This window comes from Tetrao urogallus (assembly GCF_951394365.1).
Source record: "Tetrao urogallus genome assembly, chromosome: 26".
NCBI lineage: Eukaryota > Metazoa > Chordata > Aves > Galliformes > Phasianidae > Tetrao > Tetrao urogallus.
The window spans coordinates 4,138,871-4,162,277 of record NC_136839.1 but is presented as its reverse complement, the minus strand read 5'-3'; the positions used below and the strand labels follow the sequence as shown (position 1 = coordinate 4,162,277).

Genomic DNA, 23,407 nt, shown 5'->3' with positions numbered 1-23,407 from the left:
CACGTCCTCCTCCACATCCATAAAGGACAGAGATTCTTCTTAGTATTGCACTGACATTTCCCCGTTGCTTTTTAACTATTAAGGTTTGGGGATGCTGCTCCTACAGCACAAAGCCAGGCAACAAATCAATCACAGATGACAAGGCCAGGCACCCCACGCCCACAAACACACTCTGACAGCCAACAATTTTCCAAATAATCCATCGTGGATTTCTGTAGAGCAGAAGTTCCGTAAGAAGCAGCAAAATGTATTTGCAATGATTCTGCACAACGGGTACGGAGCTGCAGAAGTGACCTCAGACAAAGACGTTTCAATTTAGTTTTCTCTGGTTCCCCTAAAGCACGGCTAAAGCCTTACTTCTTTGGAAGCACTAAAAAATGTAAGCCACCACTGCAAGAAAGACCTAAACTGACAAATAGTTCTGCAGTTGCCTGATGACACCTGCTCCTATGAAGAATGATTGCTACATGTTAGCTGAAAGGAGGAGAAATTAGAATGTACAGCTTTAGACCAAAAACATCCCAGACAAAGCGTCCCACCTAAACCCGCCCTCTGATGCACTGCAAGGAGCACAGCATCAACACACAGCTCTGTAACGCGAGGGACCACAGCTTGTCCTTCACTGCAGCTCCTACAACTCTGCATTCAATCTATTTGATAGCTGATTTCAACAGGTATCTGCAGAGCATCTCCTGCTCAGGTCACTGGTGTTTCAGGAGGGATTACAGTACAGTTCTGCAAGGTAGACCAACATCTGCTATTAACAGAGTGAAACCAAAATCATTTCCAACCACAGATAGGAGAAGCAAACAGGCCACTGCCTCCCATCCTGTGCTGATGGGAACAGCATTTCATGCCTAACTGATGTCCCTGATTCCCAAACTGCACGCAGGAAAATGATGGTGGGGTTATACAAGTTGCAGCTGTTGCATAACTGCAGCCACACAGCTCTGCTTTGCTTCCTGCACCACTCCATGCAGCTCTCTATTCTGGTGCAGTACAAGCTGAAACACAGTGTTGGACCAACAGCTTGATGCTGGCTGGAACAGGGCAGAGAAATCTCTGCACGAGCCACCTGCAGCTCTCTCTATGCATTCTCCAGGTTTAGGCACCTTTAAATAACATTAACCATGGGAGAGCATCAGTGCTCCAGCATCAGGCTCACCTGTTGTAATGGGGATATCACACACCTCCATCCTCCCACACGCTGCTCCTTATTTATACAGACCAGCATCCAACGTGACACTGCACAGTGTGCTGTTGGCTGCCCACCTGACCTCTGCTTCATTCTCCTGCTGCCAACCCATGTTCCTTTACACACTAAGGCCTTTCTGCTGATTTTTCGCTAAGCAGTTACCAGTAGAATTTTTTATTATTATTATTTTTTAGGAAGTATACGATAAAACCACTGCACAGTCCTTAAGGTGTGTTTTAATATGACATAATCTGGACCCACATTCAGTGCTCTCAGTACCCACAAGGATGAGGAGCCAGCAGGAACCCCACAGGTCTGCCCCATATCCCAGCAGGGCCTCAGGGAACCCTACAGAACTACCCCACATCCCACCTCAGGGAACCCCACAGACCTGCCTTATACCCCATCTCAGGGAACCCCACAGAACTGCCCCAAATCTCACTTGAGAGAACCCTACAACTGCCTCACATCCCACCTCAGGGAACCCCACAGAACTGCCCCACATCCCCAGAGCAGAAGGGCTCCCACAGCACCCTTAAGGGACCCTAAAACCCCCCATAAACCAAAAGGAGCCCCGCAGCACCTCACCCCGCAGAGAAGGGCTCACAGCACTCCTCGAGGACCCCACAGAACCCCAAAACTCCATTCCCCATAACCAAAGGGACACCACAGCACCCTTCGGTTACCCCTCAGGCTGCGAGATCTCACCCCAACGCCTAGCGAGGGGCAGAAGGGACAGGACAGAACCGGAGGTAACGAGGTGAAGCATCCCACAGCTGGGCAGGAGGACGAGAAACAACCATTCCCGGGCTCCCCCCCTCACTTACCCGCCCCGCCATCTTGTCGCCTCACACCGCAGCGCAGCGCCATGGGGCGGTGCTGCGCATGCGCGGAAGGAGGCGGAACGGACGGGAACAGAGACGCTGCGGGTTCGAGGCTGACCTCGGCCGTGCGCAGTCAGGCGGTTCTATTTTACAGCTCACAGTGTCGTTATTGAGCACCAAAACCTTATCTTCAGGGCACTTGAGAATCAAGGCACTGTTTTCTCACCTGCTGCCTAATTTTTCACACCTGGAGTCTTATTTTAGGGCCCAAAGCATTATTCTTATGGTGCAAAGCCTCCCCTTGGGCATCCATGCATTCTGTGACAGGACGAACTTCATTCTATGGGCCCAGGCCTGAATTTTAGAGCCCAAAGTTTCCTTTATCAGCCAGAAAAGCGACAAACCCACCCCAAAACCCATCACAGGGAACCCTACAACCTGCCCCCCATCCCACCACAGGGAACCCTACAACTTGCCCCACATCCCATCACAGGGAACCCTACAATCTGCCCCCCATCCCACTACAGGGAACCCTACAACTTGCCCCACATCCCATCATAGGGAACCCTACAATCTGCCCCCCATCCCACCACAGGGAACCCTACAACCTGCCCCAACACAGCTCTGTATCACAGCACCCATCCTTTAGGACCTGCTTTTTAAGGGCCTTTTATTATGGCATGTGCCAGCAGACAAGGGAAGAGCCCCCGATGCCATCTATCTGGACTACAGCAACGTCTCCATAACATGACGGAATCACTGAATAGCAGAATGGTTCAGGTTGGAGGGGATCTTAAAGACCACCCAGTTCCAACCCCAATGCCACGTGCAGGGCTGACGGCCACCAAACCAGGCTGCCCAGATCTCCACCCAACTGGCCATGAATGTCCCCAAAGCACCCACATCCCCCTAATTCTTCTCTGCAGGGCTGCTCTCAGTGAGTTTTTCTCCAGCCTGGACTCCTATCTGGGATTGCCCCAACCCAACACCCGGCGCTTGGCCTTGTTAAGCTTCCTATTCAAACACACTATGCTAATAGCATCTCATCGTGCTTTGGTTTGCCTACAAATTAGAGGTACATACAGATCTAAAAGCCCAGAGCTGCACTCCCAGCCTCCTAACATATGCCAAGCCTTGGAGTTAAGCTCATCTTTTGGTAGGGAGGACTTGGGGCATGCGAGACCAATTGCTCAGCCTCTGCTTGGAATGCAGCCATATTCTGCCCATGCAGGTCCTGTTTCCCCATGGTCTGCTCCCACTGACTCTTTGCAGCCAGACTTCTGGACGTGGATTTTTATGGGGTCCACCTCCCGGGATTTGGTTGAAGCAATGCTTTGCTCTTCAGAATAGATCATATTGGACAGACTGTCTCACGCCGAGAGATGAAAAGCGCTGCATCCCCCAGTGTAACGTTCTGCGGGAGGATGAGATTCCAATTGTGGTCTGCTGTCTTGAATTAGCTTTGAAGGAGGAAGGCAGCAAGTGATTGGACTCCAAAGAGAGGTTCAATACTGTCTCCAAAGCTGCCCTCAACAACCTGGAAATCAATTCTGGGCACGAGCTGCGGTGCATTAGCAACCTGTTACATCAACTTCCTGAGCAGGGCTCGTCAACATCATGAAATATTAACATTGATTTAACTGCCTTGAACAGGTAGTAATTCAGTGGTAGGAATTCAGTGGCATTCAGGTAGTAATTCATGGCAGGGCATGAGGAGCTTCTGCAAAATGGAGGCCCCCTCAGGAGGATGCTTTTTGCACAAGCTCAGTACCACGCTCTGCACCCCAGCACTGAACTTTGCCCAAACAGCACCATTAGGGGAAGTTTTCTCACCACTCTGAGCTTCCCAAAGCTCTCTGCCCTATGGCCTTAAAAAGTCTTCCAGAAACAAGCACAAGGAATATGACCTCTGCATCTGTAGAGAGGCAGTTCTGCTATGGACCACTCAGCGGCCCGCACCCAACCCACAGTACAGTTCTATAACACCAAAGACCCCAGCTGACATCCAGGCTGCCAGACAGGCTTCATTTTCAACAGCTCTTCCTTCCTGAACTGAATGTGTTTATGGCTCCTGATAGATGCTTCCTCATTGTGTGCAGCTCATTTTGATGCACTTGATAGGGAATTTGAAGTCTCAAAGACACAAAATGCTAAGTAAATCATGCAAAATCCAGCTGCTGGCAGACAAAGCCTACTGAGTCAGACTCTGCCCACCCTCAGCAAGTTTGCTCACGGTATGAAGCTGGGTTGAGACACCAGAAGGCCTTGATGCCATTCAACAGGATGTGAAGGGCTGGACAGAGAGGAAGCTGGTGGGGTTCAACAAGAGGAAACGCAGAGTCCTGAACCTGGGGAGGAACAGCTGAAGCATCAGTACAGGTGGGGGGCTGAGCTGCTGGAGAGGAGCTCTGCAGAGGAGAACCTGAGGGGTCTGGTGGGCAGAGGTTGAGCATGAGCCAGCAGCGCGCCCCTGTGCCCAAGAACGCAAAGGGAACCCTGGGGTGCATCATGTAGAGTGTGAGCCCTCAATGAGGGCAGAAGCTTCTCAGTGGCATGCAGCAATAGCACAAGGGGCAGAAAACGGAACACAGGAATTTCCACACTAACACAAGGAAGACATTCTTTACTCAGAGAGGGTGACAGCACTGGAACAGGCTGCCCCAAGAAGCATCCTCAGGAGTCTCCTCTGGAGATACACAAGACATGTCTGGATGGGATGCCCTCCTGTGTGACCTACTGCAGGCAACCTGCTTCAGCACGGGGGGGTGGACTGAATGATTCTACAGATCCCTACGCCTACAATTCTGTAATTCTCTTCAGATTCGGGGCCAAAGAGAAGCACACCACCTGGTCCTGTGTCCCAGCAACACACCATCTCCTTGCTTAAACAGGGCCTCATAGAGCTCTGGACAGGATACCAAAAATCTTAATTTAGTTAGTATTCAAATTGAATGCGTCTTGATGCCCCAGAGAGGTGAGAACTCGTCCGTTTGTGTGGGGAAGCACCAAAGAGCATCTATTAGGCAGAGAAGTGCCAAAGAACAATGTACAAGTAGGTGTCAGAGCAATGTTTATACCCCAACATCAGTACCAGCTATGGGCAAACCGCACAGGACTCACAGATGGAACATTAGATTTAACATGCACAAATAGGTGGGAACTTTGTGGACGCTGTATGAATGTTAAGTTCTTTCCTATGAGAGCGGTGAGGTGCTGGAACAGCTGCCCAGAGCGGCTGTGATGCCCCGTCCATCCCTGGAGGTGTTCAAGGTCGGGTTGGATGGGGCCCTGGGCAGCCTGGGCTGGTGTGAAATATGGAGGCTGGTGGCCCTGCGTGTGGCGGGGGGTTGGAGCTTCGTGATCCTTGAAGTCCCTTCCAACTCAGGCCTTTCTGCGATCCTATGATGTTCCTATGTTAACCGTACATAACAAAGGCGATTTATCTCTGGGATATGCATGCTTTGTGAAGGGATCCCCACACACCCAGTGCTGTAATAAACCAGCCGTGGCTTTATGAACTATCATTTACCCAAGGCCCAGCACAGCTCAGCGCTGCCCTCCACTCCCTGTGAGAAGCTGTGGCCGCCATGAGGCCTTCCCTCAGCTTCCTCTGCTCCGGGCCCAACGCACCGAGGGGCCTTAGCACTCCTCACAGCCGTGCCTTCACGCCCGCCCCCATTTTGTAGCCTGATCTCCCCACAGAACTGACAAATCAAGGCGGCTGAGCGCAACGCTCCCACACGCTCCGGTCGGCAAGAACGCACTGAGGCATCTGAGCGTGCGGCCCTATCTCCGGGCGAACAACGGCCGCGCGCTCGCTGATAGGCTGTTCTCCCGCCGATGAGGGCGGGCTGAGTGCCAGCGTAATTTCTCATTCGCTATACCTTGGCGGACGAAGGCCAATAGAAACAAACCGCAGTTACCATGTGACCGGCAACGGCGTCCGTTGAGCCGCGTGGAAAAGAAAGGCGGTCACGTGGCGCGGGGAGGTGTGAGAAGTAAGTCGGCGTCTCATTGGTCGGCGCGCTGAGGAGCTGGCCAATCCCGTTGCGCGCGCGGAGCGGGGCGGGCGGTTGCTCCTCTCTGAGGTAACGGCGCCTCAGAACTGTTGGGGCGGCGGCGGCGGGGGGGGGGAAGAGAGCGGGCGGTGGGCAGCGCTGTGTCAGCCGCGGTCTGCGGGCAGCATGGAGGTGAGGGGCATCGCACCGGACTGGGGAGCGGCTCAGGGGGCTGCGAGGCGGGGTGGAGCGGTTGGGCTGCGGAAATGTTCCTGTTAGAACGTCATCGACTGGTTGAGGCTGCCGGTCACCGAGCGGAGCTGCGGCCCTGTGCCTCTGTCAGGGAAGTTCCCTGAGATTCCGTGTGGGAAAAGGGCTGTGTGTGGAGGCAGGGGGTTGCAGCCGGCCGAGGCTCCTGCTGCTGGTGTGTTTTCTCATTGTTTGCTGTTTTGAGATGAAAAGCCATACAACTGCACAACCAAAGGAGAAGTGTGCTCGTAATGTGTCTGAGGGTACCAGTACTGGTGCTGGTAAGTGGGGAGGTTGTCCTGTGGCCACGTTGTCATCCTGTAGAGATACAGATGGAGGAGTGCTTGTTCAGAATGGTGTCAGAGCTGTGGAATTGGGCTTTCTGAATTTAATAAGGATTTCAGAATGGAAAAGGTGATGAAAGAGAACTACGAGGAGCTGAGGGAACTGAGGCTGTTTGGGCTGGAGAAAAGACTGAGAGGAGAACATATTGCTCTCCACAACTGCCTAAAAGGGTGGGGGGTGTTGGGCTCCTGAGGGATCTGGAGGTGTTGGATCGTAGAATAGTCACAGGATAATCTGAACTGGAAGGGATGCTTAAAGGCCATCTGGTCCAGCTGCCCTGCAGTGAGCTGGGACACCGTCAGTGCTCAGACCCCATCCAGCCTGACCTTGAGTGTCTCCAAGGACGGGTTGTCCACCACCTACTGTGCCAGAGCCTCATCACCCTTACCGTAAAAACCTTTTCCTTTTGTATTATAAAAAAAGGGTGGCCAGAAGGGACAGGGAGGTGATCGTCCCCCTCTGCTTGGCTCTTGTGAGGCCCCATCTGCAGCGCTGCATCCAGGCCTGGGGCCCCCAGCACAGGAAGGATGTGGAGCTCTGGGAGCGGGTCCAGAGGAGGCACTGAGATGAGCAGAGGGCTGGAGCAGCTCTGCTGTGAGGAAAGATTGAAGGAACTGGGCTTGTTCAGCTTGGAGAAGAGAAGGCTCTGGGGAGACCTCATTGTGGCCTTCCAGTACTTGAAGGGAGCGGATAAACAGGAGGGGGAACGGCTGTTTGTGAGGGTGGGTGGTGATAGGACGAAGGGGAATGGTTTTAAAGTGAGACAGGGAGGTTTAGGTTGGATATTAGGAAGAAGTTTTTGACCCAGAGGGTGGTGAGGCACTGGAATAGGTTGCCCAAGGAGGCTGTGGATGCCCCATCCCTGCAGGGCCAGGCTGGATGTGGCTCTGGGCAGCCTGGGCTGCTGGTTGGTGACCTGCACACAGCAGGGGGTTAGAACCAGATGAGCGTTGTGGTCCTTTTCCACCCAGGCCATTCTGTGATTCTATATCTAGTCTAAATTTGCCCTCTTTTAGTTTGAAACCGTTTCCCCTTCTCCTGTCACAACTGACCCTGCTGGAGAGTCTGTCCCCTTCTTTCCCATAGCTCCCCTTTAGATACTGACAGGCCGCTCTCAGCTCTCCCCAGAGCCTTCTCTTCTCTGGGCTGCACAGCCCCAGCTCTGCCTGTGCTCACAGGGAGTTGTTCCATCCCTTGGTCTGGATGGGATGCACAGAGATTGGTGTCAGGCTGTGCCAGGGGACGTTGAGGTTGGGTGTTAGGAAGGGTTTCTTCATGGAGTGGGTGGTTGTGCACTGAAGGGGCTGCCGAGGGAGGAGGTGGAGTCTGCAGCCCTCGCACTGTTTGGGGTGCGTATAGCAGTGGGGCTGGTGGGTCAGGCAGGAGGTTGGACTTGGTGAACTTTCCTACTGAAGTGACTGTAGGTGCTACAGTTATGTTCTAAATATTGCACCAGTAATATCACTGCTTTATTTCTCAGCTGTGTTTTTTTTTTTTTAGCTAGTCAATTTTAACTTTAATTCTGTTGTGTGCCTCAGCATTCTGAAAAGGGGAAGAAAAACCCGAGGTTCTTGCTTTGTTTTCATTGCCTTTTCCCACTGGGCAACTATTTCTGAGCACATCCAGGTAGATGATGGGGAGAAGGGTGTTTCTTAGGGGGAAGAATCCGCAGATAAGTTAGTTAAATAAGTTACTTACGCCAATGAGATCTACACTTCCCAGGTTTATGTATAATTATGTCCTTCTACCACTTTTTCCACCTCATGTTTTGTAGCCCAAAGTTGTGTGCAGAGGAGGCAGCTGCTGTTGGAGCAGTGCAGAGGCTGGCAGCAGGCTGGCAGATGCGTTCAGCAGTGTGATGGCAGAGTCTGGCTCGCATGGCTGCTACAAACCACAGGTTCAGTTGGTTATAAATAAAATTTGTATGTCTCTGTAAGTGTTTGGGGTGTTTGTAAACAAAGTGGCCAAAAATTTTGTTGCTGATAATGCATGAATCAAATGCTGTAACTTATAAGTGTAAGGTTCAGCCGAAAAGACAGGAACTTAAATGTAGTCACAATAAGGCTGTTCACCTGTTGTGTATTTCACCTTTTGTTGTCTCTTGTAATTTTTTGCCCAATACCATCGGCTGCGTTGTGATCGATTCTGAAATTTTCTCTGTCATCGCTGCCGTACTCAAAATTTCAAGAGAACTCCCCCATGAGAGAGATTTTAATTGGAGCAGTGCTGCAGAATGACGCAGGACCTTCTCCCCATCTTTCCTTCTCTCTGGTAACCTCTGTAGTGCAGGAATTCCAGATCAGCCTTCGGCTTTGTTCATTTGGGGCTTTTTCTCAGTCCACTGACTGAACATCACAGCAGAAGGGGGCTGACAGTAACGGAAAGAAGGAAAGAGTAGATGAGTCCATTGACCTTCTACATTTATGAGGAAGAGTGACAGAAGACAGATGTTTATGTAGAAGGCTGGTAAATAGGTGAGAGGGAGCATGAGCAAATGGGGGGGGGGGAGGAGAAATTAGGACTTTAGCTGGAGATGTGCTAAATCTAGCTGAATACATCTGGAAGGAGTTAACTGTTGGCATACTGAAACATGGAAGCAATTAGAGCCAGCAGAGGGAAATGGGTTTAGAGTAAAGAAAGTGTACTCATAGAAGTTATCTGTACTGAGCTGACCTGGGAAAAGAGTGATGTGAAGAATGTAGCAGTTGGAGGTGCCTATGGGAAGAGCAAGAATAGTGAAAACATGGGGGAAGTAAAGAGACGTGGCAGCAAAACCAAGAGGTTGTGACTGAGAGTTGAGTTTAAAATCAAAAACACCACAAAAAAAAGTGAGGAGGGAGGGAGGGGGTGAGAATCTATCGAAGAAATATTTAAAGAAGGACTCAGTGTGGAGTGCTACATATGAAGGAGAATGTGGTGATGAGGAAGATAGTGTTTCAGTTTGTTTTGTTCTTCTGCTAGTATCAACATTTGTAGCAAAGTGAGGAAGAAATTACTATTGTTAGGAAAACTGAGAAGGAGAAGCTTCAGCCTCCCAGCACTTGTTGGAGGGGCAGAGAGGTGTCCAAACGTTCACGTAGAGCAGCTGAGCAGGAGCTGCTTGGTCCGACAGTCGGAAACGCTGTGATAGGAAAATCATTACATCTTTTCATTTTGCATTTCGTAGGCCTAGCTTTTTGCACAGGTAGGAGTCTGAAATGAAAACCCTTTCCCAGTGCCTTCAGGAATACAGCCTGGAAGTCAACAGGAGAGTGGCACTGTGGCACTATGCCCAAAACACATGGTGTGCTTGTTATGGTCAGCTGGTTGCTCCACCAGTGAAGTCATTTAGAACCTTGCAGAATGAAGAAACGGCAATTTAATATTACAATTTATATTATTTCATATTGAAATCCATGTTTCTATTGTCTGTAAAATGCAGAATGAAGAAAACGTAGACCCACCTCAGACCTACAGCTCTTCCCTCTCGACACCAGAATTCTCTGCAGCCGGGGACTCCTCCCTTCTGTACACAGCGTGGTCTGTGTGTGGAGATGACAGCAAGCAGCCCGCTGCTCCTCAGATGAACGTGAAATCCAGGTAGTCAGTTCTGAGTGGGTGATGGGTCGTCTTGAAGGCGATTGTTCTGTTTGTTTCTTTAACTTAATGAACTGTTTTAAATGAACTGACCCATTTGTTTTCAGAATTCAAATTGAAAGGAATGATTATGGCAGCGAAGCAGATTTATATGAGCTTGTGTCTAGCATCTTGGAAGAGCAGGATAAATCCCAGCCGTATTGTGCTGAGGGGTGAGTATGCTGTCATGCAAGCACTTCTGGCATTCTCACTGCTGACAAAAACTGCCCTCACGAGCTCAGCCTGTGCTCTCTTATTCACCCTCACATCTCCTGTTAGCAAGCCCTCCTCCTCTGCATTTTCCTTTCCTCCCCCTTAATCTGATAATGTTTTACTTGTGACAGTACCATGGTAGCTTTTGGTTTTCTGGTATTTACAGAATTTTTTTATTGGAAGTTTTTAAATAAATCTTTAAGCAGCCTGGAAGGGCCGTATTCAGGTAGATCTCCTTCAGTATCATGACTGAGTTCAGACCTGAGGTTTCATTCTTAATTTCAGTCCACAGAAGGAATGCACAAAAGAGGAAATAGTGCTCCTTCGTGCTCTCCTGAATTGACACGAGGGAAGAGTTCTATGAAGAATGAGTTTTCCCTGATGTCTGTGCAACCTAAGTAGTGCTTGCAGACCAAAATGTCAGATTTATTATTCCTATGTTCTAATGCTGAAATAAATCATTAGATAGCCTGAATCTGACTATTCTAGTTCTCACAGATGAGGAAGGGAGCCCAGTTCTTGTGGTTCACAAGCCACTCACCCTTTGTCTTCCCCAGACAGTTCTGGTTTTTGGATGTGTGCTGGCTGATGTGGCCAAAGTGAGGTTCTAAACAAAGTCAGTCTTGATCAGAAGGACTTACTAATTGCTTTACATAGTTTTCAGCACTGTCAAATCTAAACAAAAATCCAATCTGGGCTGCAGTGCATTCCAGCTACAGTTCCACTTTTTCACTTGGTCTGATTACATAATGATTGCTCTATTGTTAATCCATAGCACTTAGTAGAAGGAAAGGACGTGCCTGTTTTTAGTGAGTTGATTTAAATGCAGGAAGCAGCGTAAGCCAGTGTAAAATGCAGGTGATTCTGAAGCAAAAAGCAGCATGAGGCACAGAAGCAGTTTGTGTAGAGAACTTGGACGTGGCTGTGAAGGGTTACGGGGAGTTCAAGTCGTGATGGTCTTAATCTACTCTATCAGGAACATGGAGATGATGGTAAATCCTTTGGTAGGACTGAGTGCGCATCACTTGGTACGAACACACCGCCTGCAGCTCACAGGCACTGTATGTGTATCAGTTGTTCAGGCAAACCAGAATCAGCTCTCTAGTCTAGAGTTATAGGAAGATAACAGGCAGAGATAGGAGGATGAAGAGGTGACAATAGTTGGTAATGTTTAAAGTAAGTGATTCTTTCCATAGTGAAGAGAAATCGTTGGGAGTGAACTGGTCTTTAAGACTTCTCTCCCCATTTGGGAATGGAGGAGCACTGCAGATGGAATCTAACACTAATGTGTGCTTCTTGCTTTTGCTAAGGAGTTGCTCTTCCAACTTCAAGTCGGTGTGGTCCATGAATGCTACGAGAGTCACAGACCATCACTACCTGTTGTCAGAAACTAAAAGACCACTTGCTGCAGCTGTTTCCCAGCAGAGTTTTTACAGTAGTGAATCAACATCTGCTGCTGAGAAACAGTACTTGCAAAGTGGTAATCTTGCACCACAGCAAAAAGCAGAGGAATGTTATCATGGATTTCCTGCTGCAGACCTCGAGGAGCAGCGCTTGTGCGCTTCTAGGAATGATTGTGCCAACTGCTGCAACATGCAGGCTAATGAGAATATTAAGACAACACCTGTGTGTCAGAGCTATCCGTGTGTGAAAAGCACCTTCACGCCTCCTGCTGCTTACTTGGAAGCAATCAAGGACTCAGGAGCTGATGCTTACTCCTACAGAAGAGAGAATGCGTGTCCCAAAGGAGCGGATGCACAGCTGCAACAAAAGCAGGCAGAAACACTCTCACAGTTTCAAAGATGCAATGAAAATGCTGATTATGGTAGATATGCTGAATATTCTCATTTTACCAAAGCAAAGCCTACCAAGAGCATCAACTGTAGCTTCCAAGAAAGTAAAAAAATAGTAAGTGAAATGATTGAAGCATCATCTCTGGATGTAGAACCCTATTCTAAATTATTTCAATTCAAATCAGGTACTCAGAGAAAAATAGAAACGATTCCAGATCAGCAAAACTTTACATTCACCAAGGCTGCAGGACTCCTATCAGAAAAGCAGTTTGCAAATGAGCCTCTATTCTGCAGTGATCTGGGGCAAAAATTTGAGTATGGACTGAATTCTCTTACAGCTTGTCCGGGGAACAGTGACTGTGCAAACGGTGTGGATAAGCCACAGTTTTCCAAGTCTGATCTTCAGAATCCTGAGTACTGCAAACCACTTCCATTATTACCAAACTCAGCAAACTTGTCAGCAGGTGCCAGTGTAAGGCAGGCTTGGATGAACTTCCAAGCCAAACCCGCTGTCCCACCTCAGAGTCCAAGCATGGTGAAACTGAATAATCGTTTATCTACTTTACAGAAAAATTCCAGTCTCCCTAATGACTTCTTGCAGTTATCCTCTTCAAATGTTCCTTTAAATAGTAATTTATCTCACAAGAACTGTCAAGATAATTCTTTGTTCTTCTCGAGTCTTGATTTTGGTTTTAACGCTTCAGAACGAGCTCAGTCGGCTGCTCTAATGGAAGCACTGGCAAAGACTGGGGAAGAAAACCTCATTGAGTTTTTAAGTGACAAGAAATTAATGCAACCAGATAGAGGCAGCTCAACTCAGCAGCTGGGGACCCTTGAAAACCTGAACAAGCACTGTTTCCAGTTGAAGCCACAGAGTGGGCATTATGATGTGGAAGGACAAAAGCACTCAGACAGGCTGTTGCAGAACGCGTACCAGGATTCGGTGGAATCTCAGGGTCAGCTCAACCTCAGGCAGGGAAATGGAGGTAATAGTGCTGTCAATCCCACCACTCAGGCATCAGGCTTTGCCAACAGCTGTGTGATGGCTGACTGGAAGCATAACCATCAGCTTGGTTCAGCTGCTGTGCCCTTGAGATCTGCTCGTCCATTTGGCCGCCTGGTTGTCCCTCTGATGGAATCCTACAGCATGTTCTCCAGTGACAGCTTAAATTGCTTCTATCCTTACGTTAACGATTTGATGTGCGATGTACCGGCGCTGGGATATCAAAAGCAAGTTAAAATGCACAGTGGGACTGCCAGGGAACTCCGTGTTAAACTGGAAGAGTGTTACGAACAGTGCAGAGCTTTGGAGAAAGAAAGGAAGGAGGTAAAAAATATTTATTAGTATTCCCTGTCACAGATCTGATCACACTCGAAGGTGAGACCAGTTAGAGAACATGGGAAATCCTCACTAGTAAGAGTTGGAATAATGGGATTTGAGAGAGAAGAGTTTCCCCATGTATTTGAGACTGAAAAGAGAAGTTCTGTTGGTTGGTAGCCTGATTGGAGCATAGTGAATGTTGTGCTTACACCAAAATTCAGTGATGTTTTCAGCCTCTGCACTGGGGCCTGGAAGGGTATATTGGGTGGCTAAAAAATAGGAATTACATTGCAGCCCAAGGAGAAATGTATCTGAAAACTTTCAAAGCAAATCTATTGATTATATTTCAAATTAGGACTAAACTTCAGGCCCTTGAAGAATTAAAATAATGCCCTCTATTCTAGTTCTCTCCTTCCCACCTCCAGTTTGCCTGAAGTTTAAAGCCTAATATGTACTGGAACAGGCTCCTTTTTTTCCCCCAGAAACAAGCTGAAGAAATATAATAATATCGAAACACATAAAAGAAAAAGCTTCAGACAATTCTGTATGGAGCAGTTTCCATGTTTAATGCAATTGCCCTTTTTGTTAATAGCATAAGTGAGTGCCTCAGTCCATTGTTAAGTGTAAAATCTGTCTTGATTTCACCAGTTTAGGTGGTATGGAGACTCAGAAATGATCTGGAACCACTATTTGGTGTGAAGGAACCTTAATCAAATGTTAGCAGGGGGCAGTGGCAGCTGGCCCTTTGCTCCTTGTCTTTGTGGAAGCTGTTGTGTCAGTCCAGTGGAAGAAATTGAATGGAGATGTAACAGATTTTTGCCAGAGCATTGCCTGACAAAAGCCAGTCATTGCTTTGGATACAGTGGTTAGGGGGAGGCAGGGCTCAACTTGAGAAGGGGAGGTTGATGTCTGTAGTAAAAGTAAAGGGCAAAAGAGGAGGAGCTGAGATGTAGGTGGCAAGTAAATAAAACCACTTTATCTTGTGATAATTGCTCTATTTGTAGCGCTTTGAGTAAACTGGTTGTTGATTTGAAAGAGGTGATTTTCACACCAAATGGTTAAATCCCAAATTAAATCCACGTTATCTACTTAAAAAATCCAAAACCCTAAGGGGAAAAAGCTGCATGTCTTAAGCTTCTTGCTCCTGAAGCAAAGCACGCCTCACAACTGCTGTTCTGAAGGAGATGATCTTTTCGTTTTCCTGCAGACTGAATCAGCTCTTGCTAAGAGTTACCCAGGGAAAAGTATTTCCAGTAATAACAACGCTCCAGTTCCAAGGCTGACATCAAACTCATCAAAAGTTGATCGCTTGATTGTGGATCAGCTACGTGAACAAGCCAGAGTGAGTTGTAAAAAGATTGTAAAAGTCTGTTGAGTTTATTACACAGAGTACAGTAGAAGATACACGTTTGTCAGAGCAGCTTTTCTCCAGATGGTTTTGTTCTTCAGGGCTATGCAGGAAATATTTCAGCAGTCCCTGCTGGGACCTTTACAGCTCCAGGTTCACCCCAGGTCTTAGCAGGGAACCCTGGGTATCTCAGGCTCACAGTTACAGATGTCCAGGCCAGGACAGTTTGTTTCCTACTACAGAGCTGTGCGTGCAATGCCAGAAACCAACCAGCTGGCCAAACTGCTTGCACAGCTTTAAGATATCCCTGCATTCTGAGCTGTTGGGCACCTCTTGCTCAGCAGAGAAATGTTCATTACAGCTTTGCACTCACTATATTAGAGGAGGCACCTGTGGGGGGGGAAAAGGAAACAAACATATTTATTAATGTTTTTAAGACATTATGATGCATATTTGCATAACAGAGCTGTATTTGTTAGTGAGGAATGGGTATTTGTGCAACTTCAGCTTGAATGTCTGCACTGTTAATTTGTTTTTTAAGCTTAAAACAGGCATAGGCTGTAAGTCTTGTGCCTTTTGAGCTGCGTGTGGCTCTGTGGCCAAATGATGGTGCCAGTGTGCAGCATGGTGCTGCCTGTGCAGAATCCTGTAAGGGAGACCAGAGGGAGGAGGTGAATGCAAACAGAGCAGATCTGTGCTGCCACAGATGGTGGTGGGCTTGCTTCTGGGCTGGGAGACCAAAGCCAGGCTGCCTGTGCTGCAGAAGGAAAAGAGATGTGGGCTGAGCAGCAGAGGTGCTGAACCTGTCCCTGCAGGAGGATGAAAGGCAGAGGCTGCTGTTCTGAAAGATGCTGGTTCTTGGAGGAACAGACAGAGCTCAGCTCCCAAGGCAGCAGTGCTAAGGCTCAGCCTTTCTTACCAGTCGCACACAGGTGAAATAAGCCATGGACCCACGCTGGCTTACTGCCTGCTGGGATCAGCCTTCTGCAGCTGCCTCTTTTCTTCCTACAGCTGAGTAGAGAGCAGAGTGAAAATGTATCCACAGGCTGAAGTCTTACTGCAATTTTCCTGAACTTTGGAAGAACAGTGTAAGGGAACTACCTCTAATTTCAGATGGCCTGTCCTCATCTTTAAGACTGTGCTTAAAGGAGGGCTTAATCTTGTCTAGCTATGTAAGGAACCAACCTTCAGAATAAAGAACCTCGAATGCCTATTACACAGCAGCTGAAAAGTAGTTTCAAGGATGCTCAAAAGCACAGTAGGCAGTTGAACGTAGATATGTAGCATCAAAAAGTGCAGTGACAGCCAAGGAGAAAAACTGGTACAAAGGCTTGAGTGAAAGCTGAAGTGGCCGGATGTGGGATTAACTCTTGGTAGCATAGAACCTCTAGTTAAAACCCTCTTGGTGCTCACAGACGTTTTTCCATTTCTCATTTGAGACTCTCATTTACAGCTGCTCTTATTTCCAGAACAAAATGTAGCTGAAGAAGAGACAATAGCTTCCTTCACTGTGCCAGTCAGTAGCTGTTAACAGCACTTAAACTAAGATCTACCCTGTACAGACTCTCATCTCCTTTGGGTCTGGTAAATCTCCAGCTCCTCTGTAAGTGCAGAATGCCACTGCGGAATGTGCTGCGGCTGGATGTTCAGTCTCACCTGTTGAAGTTTTCATAAGTAAAACACAATAGTCCCTGATGGACACATGTCACTGTGTGATAAACAGTCATCAAAGCTGGACCTGAAACTTCAGTCCTTATTCACTGGTGTGTAAGGGAAGCTGCTGGCTTCCTGCTGCTCCCACTGAGGGATCTGAGTGAGTGAGCAAACAAGCCCTGTGGCAGTCAGAGGGGAGGAGGTGGGAAGTTGAGCATTTGAGCCTTTAGTGCTTCTCCTTGGGCTCCAGGGCAGCCCAGCTTTCACTCTTGTGGATTTTGATTTTACTACATGTTGGTTCTCCCTGGCTTGTTGTAAAGAGTGCAGGCATTTGACTTGCTGCAGTGGGTGCATTAGGTGCGAGCATGGTACCTGAAAGCCAGATCTTGGAGAACCTAACTTCTTCTGCAGGTCTGGATGTCGCTGTAGCACCTGACAATCCTGGCAGGCCATTTTTGTATTGTTAAGTCCAACCATCAACAACTCTAAGATAAGAAATGACTGCCAGGTTCATCTTTCTTCGTTTTACTTGCTTACATAATCCTGCCGTGCCACTCCTTGAAATTTGTCCTTCAGAAGCCACACTAGTGATTTCCAAACGTTAGCAGCTTTTGTTTCCTCTCCCAGTGACTGATTCCTCAGTTGTTTATGTGAAATTCACCCTGCTCCCTTCCTTTTTTTTTTTTTTGTTATTATTATTTTTTACTCTATAAATGTGGGTTGTTATTTTGAGTTTACTGTTTGCTGCTGCTGCCACAGAAACCTGTGTAATTTATTAATGCCTGCAGTTTTTTTCCAGGCTTTCACAAGATGTAAGGGGAGGCAGGACTATCCTGTCAGCAGGCGCTTGCTCTTCCTGAATGCTCTGCAAAGCCCGGTGTCAGGGAGCCTTGCTGTTGTGTGTGCTACTGCCAGAACAACTGTCTTGGCCTGCAGCCTGCTCTGAGGAGACTTGAGGCGAGTTGGACGAGTTGTCCTGCCTCACATGCTCTGTTTCCCAGCCTGTTGTTAGATAAACCGAGCATTTCTCCTTTTCTTGGGAAAGCCTCCAGTCCTTCTGTTGTAAGGAAGCATCAAGAACTTGGCTTTTTGTTGTGCTCCCAGCCCCTGTTTGTTTGTTTGTTTGTTTTTTCACTTATTAATCACCAATAAACATTACATGGGAATTCTGTAGCTTGTATCTGCAGACAAGGAGCCAGGTTCTCCAGAGGCCTATGAGCCTCAGCTGAGGAATCACTCACCAAAGGAAAATTCTTAGTAATGTGTTATAAGATAAACAAGGCAGCAAAAGTGCAGATTTTCATTTCTCTGAAGAAAACAGTGATTTTTGAGTGCTTATGCTTAATATCTATCCTGAAAGTTAGCCTATGGGTGTGGATACAGCAGCTGTTGGCAGTCCAAGCTGCTCTCCCCTGCTGATGTTGGCTTTGCACTGGCACAGGGAAATCGCCTGGGTGAAAACTGGGCAGCCTCTGTGGGATTCGTTCTCACCCAGGTGGCTGCAGCAGTGCTGATGGAATGTAAGCAACAGAAATGTAGGTCAAAATGTTGTCAGGGAAACCACCTGTTACGAGGTTGTCCCAGAGTTGTGATATCCATTATTAACTGGTGAGCTGGGTGTCTTGGTGTTGTAACATTTTGCTGTTCTGTGCACGCCTATTTTACAGCTTTGTTTTTGGAGAAGAAAGAATTCCAGCTAAGAATTTTAACTGCTTCACCTATAGCTTTATGAACGGTTCCCAAAACAAAATAATGGTTACAGTTAATCTTTTCTTCCTTGCTTTTCATGGAAGTGTAGGTGAGTACAGCTTGAGCTCTTGTAACTTGTGTCAAATGTTCATTAGGTCGTGACTTTACTGGGGAAAATGGAGCGCCTTCGCAGTTCTCCCCTTCACGTCAACATTTCCACTGCTCTTGATAAACATCTGGAAGTGATTCGTGTTGTGCAGATGCGTAGAAAATATGAGATTGTAAATGCTTCCCATCGACCAAAGCAAGGAGCTCCCAGGTGCCAAGATGACCGAGGTATGACTGAGCTGGCATACGTAATGAAGTAGCTGCAAAAGTCTGTGTTAAAATGTCTGAGAGTTTGGATGCTACAGTTTCATTTTGTTTTACAGCCAGTTATAATTTGAAGTTATTTTTCAGCTCTGAGTGAAGCAGGCCATCTTTTCTAGGTGATGAGACAAGTTAAATCAGTTTTGATTGCATTTATTCAATCAATTATGTAATGCAGCTTGTCACTGGAGATGATTTTAAGCTGTTGCCTCATTCTCTCTGTCCCTGGTAATGCTGTAACCATTACCTCTGTAGCTCTGTCTGTATCTTAATGTTGAACCTGTGAAGAGTGATCAAGGTGTCCTTAAGTTATGAATGCACTTTTTAAGCATTGCTAGTGAAGACTGGCAAAAAAATCCCAACAAGTAATGTTTTGGATGGATATGCAAAGATGTAACTGTCGAGAATGGTTTTATTCTTCGTGGTATCCAAAATATGCAGAATGTTCAGCTTAACCTCTCAGGAGTGCACAGGCAGAATGGCAGCTTCTTTCCTCTTTTTGTTCCCAGATGTAAGAATAAAGCCCTGCCACCTGTGATGCTCTGCTCCATGGCTTTGTGATGGAAGCATTGTTACAGTTCTGACACTGCTCTGTTCATCTTCTGCCTCCTTTCCAAAACTGAGTGAGATGGATGACTTTATGCCTTTTGTGTTTCCCGTCATGCAGTTCTACAGTTCTCAAGATTACTTCAAAAGATACTCTAACAATTTTCCTTCTCACTTCTTCAGGCATTTTTGTTTCTCTTTATCTTGAAGGTCATGTAACATTTTTGATCTTTAAGCCCATGAAAATAATTGGCACTGGCTTTAGTGCTACACCTTAACCAGGTCAGTGAGCTCTTTGGAACTGAGTAGACAAGAAAACAACTGGCTGTCTGTCATGGTTTGCAGGCCTGCTCCCTGGCCCAGCTCCTCTAGGGAGAGAAGAGGAGGTGGCCTTGCACAGCAGGATCTGATCATCGAACCAGACGGGCTGTGCTTTCTACTTCTGCTTCTCCTCTGCCACGCTGGCTGGCTGTGAGATTGTCAGCCTGTTGTAGCAACCGGTGAGACATTCAAATGTTAGAATACTCAGCAACTACCTTTGCTGCCTGTTTGGGAGAGCTTTGAGGAAAATGCCTCAAACTGTGCATCTCCTCTCTTTGCCAGAGCTTCCTTGTTAGTGTGTGAGTTCTGTGAGTTTTGTTCTGTTTGAGGAAGGGTCTCCCTCAGCTCCACCTTGTTCCCATGGCACCTTTATATTCTATCTGATACGATACTGACTCCCTTACAAAGCAGAGTCTGACCGTTGTGTCCTGTGTTCTAGGAGATCTGATCTAAACAAAACTTGTACTTGAACCATGGCCTCATTTTCTCCTAGTTAACTCTTTTGTTTGGACACAGATTTGCTTTGTTGGGTAGCAGGTAGATCTGGCTGCCCCATGGCGAGTCTGAAAGATTCTGCTACTACACACAAGAGTTGCAGAACTGTACACGAAATCTGGCAGTTGTTTGTAAATGGTTTTGACCAGCTAATGAAGGAAGTTCTGCAAGAAATCATGATGATGAGAAGGTTTTTCCTGACTGCTATTTGCCACCTAGATCAATTCAAAGCCATTTGTAACCATCCCTCTGTTGCCTGAGATTTGATGTTCAGGATCTCTCAAAATAATCTAGATGTTACAGATGATCTTTTGAGGACAGAAAAGACCTCTTTAATGTCTGCAGCTCTTGGATACTGCATCCACAGGCTTTAAAACAACTCCTCCTTATTTTGGTGAGATTTTCTCTTATTACCTGGTAGTGACCCAAATACCAGCTGTATCTTTCTGCTTTGAGATGTGCATTTCTGTGTCACTTGTTTCTTACATTCTTCTGATGGTTGAGGTGATACCATTTCTGTGGGCTGTTCTTTCACAAAGCTTGATGTGAAAAGCACGATCTTGAACGCTCAAAGGATGGCAATTCTATCCTCCTGTTCTGCATTCTGCCCTTGATTTCTCCAGAATTATCATTACAAATATTACCTTGAAGAATTCTTTGGGTAGTTGATGTTCGTGTTGCACGAATGGACTTACTCCCTTATTCTTCCTGGTTACCTAAATCAGCTTTCTCTGTCACTCCTTCCGTGAGCTTAGCAGTGGTAACTGTAAGAGGAATCAGTGCTCACTGTTTCTGCAGAAGGAAAGAATGAGGTCTCAGAAAGGCTTTGCAGAAATCAGCCATTGAGCGAGAGCCAGGCAAGCTGGTGAAGAGGGAAATGATGAGGGGATGAAGTTAGGCCTTGAAATTCTGTCCTTGTCTGAGGTACCCTTCATATCTCCAGGAGCAGTATGCTTTCACCTACAGAACCCAGGGCTGCTGCTTGAAAGTAGGTGCCAGTTTTGTGCAGTAAAAGGAAACTGCAGTCATGTTCCTGAGCCTGAGTGCCTGGGGAAGCAGGTCTTAAGTCAGTGTCTTCCACTTCTTCCAGTCCCCATGGAAGTGTTTGGCAGGGGAAGCAAGTGCACATGCCCTTTCTGTGCAGTCCAACATGCAATGCAGAGTTAACCTGGAATAAAACAAAGTTCTGACTGAAAATTCTGGTGCCTCGAGGAGAGTATTAAATGTTTCCTCACAGAGGCTGGAATTGAAATCCAGTAATTACCCACACATTTAGTGATGGTTGTATGCACTGAGCTGTTGAGTCAGTGTGCCACTGTGCCACTCTGCCTCCCTTTACTTTGAAATGGTGGGTTTTGACACATTTTTGCAGAATGTGGTCTGCACACTCTAATAAAATGTGCTAAATGAGCTTCTCCTCCACCTTTTGCCAGAATAATTTCTTAGGCAAGATGGGCAGAGGGTCCAGTTTGTAGACCTGAAGGGCTCACTGTGAACATCCAGCAATGAGCTCGGGGGGGGTTTGGCTGTAGAATATTTCACAGAGGTGACTGTGAGGTGACTCCCTCCTGACATGAGATGAGAGCAAAGTAGGAGAGTTAATAAAACAAGTACCTGCGTTCCGCCTTCTTCAATTAGGGCCTAAAAACGCTGCTTTCTCAGATGGAACTTTTACGACCTTTTACAGGAAGAGACAAAATCAGACTCAAAAGGGTCTAAAAGATGCTGCTTTTTGACCAGCAGCGCAGCGATGAACTGTGTCGTAAAGATTAAAGCTCCTTTCTCCCTCGCAGACGTTTTAGCTCTGGTGTTGGCCATCAGTGAGATGAGCGCAGCGACGCGTCGCGTGCGTACGACTCTGTGGTGCGCCCTGCACATGAGCCTGCCAAAGCCTGTAGCCAGACAGCTGCTCACAGCAAAGGCTCTTTGGGAGCGGGCACGGCCTGAAGAGAAGCGTACGAAAATCTGAACGGCCGTGGCAGCGCGGATTGGATGGCAGAAACCAGGTGCAGAGGAAAAGGCGGCGGCGTGCGCCTGCGAGGAGGTGATGACGTTCATTCTTTCTAATTACTTGTGACGTTCAAACTGCTGATACTCGTATTTAAAGCTGTATCTTGAGGGGAGGTTGAATTTTCATCAAGGGCTCTCGGTTTCTCCTTAAACTGCTGAAATTACAGGCAGGACCATAATATTGGGAAGCCCAACTGATGAATGCTAAGTAATCGCACTAATTAAACAACGAGCACCCAGGACGTCGTTTGACGTCTGCAGGTGAGCCTTGGTGTAGAATTCTTCTGTTAAGTTTGTTTAGTTTTGTTTTAGAAAAGGGGTTTTAAAATAACGAGTCTTAAAGATTACAGTCTTTCAGACTACAGTCTACTGTGGTGTCCAGGTGGTTTCAGACAAGATAGTGACATAAAAGTGTTTTCTTTATCAAACCAGTACCTGTAAACAGGAGGAAGAATGCTAAGAGTACTCAATATTCATGTAAAATTAAATATTTAACATATTAGTATTTATGAATTTGAGATTTTAGAATCCACATTTGTGAAAGGAAATGCACCAGATTCTACTAAATTAAATGATGATAAAATTGCTCTTGCAATTTAGTAAATGTATTCAAATCATTTGGGCACGCCCTCAGGAAAAGAAAGAACCTGTTTTAAAGTACCTAAACATAATCAAAATGTGACATGCACACAGTATTAGCCTCTAAAAAAGCTGTACAGCAGCTGAAATAATGAGTATTGTTTTTAATGCCTTCACTTGAAAACTCTGATGGAGGGTAGGCATCACAATGTTCTGAAACTTGTGTTTTTTAAAGTTACTCTTTCACTAGTCTGGTTTGTGATTTGATTGTCCTATTTTAGACATATTAGTTTACATCTGTGTTTCTGACAGCTCTTAACACTTGGTGCTTATGTGCACATCTTATCTCAATCTCTGTACTGAGTATAAATAACTTATTCATTGATAAAAGCGTTGGTATTATGTGACTTAGGAGAGGAGGGGTTTCAGCACTTGCAGCGTCGCGTTCAGAACGCGTGGATTAAGTTCATTCAGTTTTCCTTGCCTCGATGCACTGCTATTTGAAGCACAGTCTGCATTCTTCCTACTTGTGGAAATCCTGCCACATACGAGATGGAATCACACCACATAAATTGTCATTAGGGATTATGAGAGAAACACTGAATGAGAACGCAGCAGAAAGGAACCACTTTGATCACTGGTATGGCCAGAAGTACTGCCAGAGCGAATTCACGGGGCAGGAGGACAAAGCACTTTTCATACCACAAGTCACTGCATTAAGATTTGTTAACTAGGACATGTTGGTGTTAAAAACAAATGGAATTTAGTCTGTCTGGTAAGAAATAAATTAGCTTTCGTTGCAGAGAATGTGTTCTGTTTTCCTTCGTGTCTCGGTTCCTAAAGC

The 23,407-nt window shown here is 46.8% G+C and overlaps 1 protein-coding gene across 1 annotated transcript; it reads left to right on the top strand.

Annotated features, from left to right (window-relative positions):
- Nucleotides 1-6,203: 6,203 nt before the first annotated feature.
- Nucleotides 6,204-21,943, top strand: MEIOC (meiosis specific with coiled-coil domain; the record flags this gene model as incomplete). The annotated part of the gene is made up of 8 exons (XM_079547217.1): nucleotides 6,204-6,209; nucleotides 8,386-8,508; nucleotides 10,033-10,190; nucleotides 10,295-10,399; nucleotides 11,750-13,559; nucleotides 14,761-14,895; nucleotides 18,399-18,579; nucleotides 21,768-21,943. The coding sequence occupies 8 exons, from the start codon at nucleotides 6,204-6,206 to the stop codon at nucleotides 21,941-21,943; spliced, it is 2,694 nt and encodes an 897-aa protein (XP_079403343.1).
- Between the last annotated feature and the right edge of the window lie 1,464 nt (nucleotides 21,944-23,407).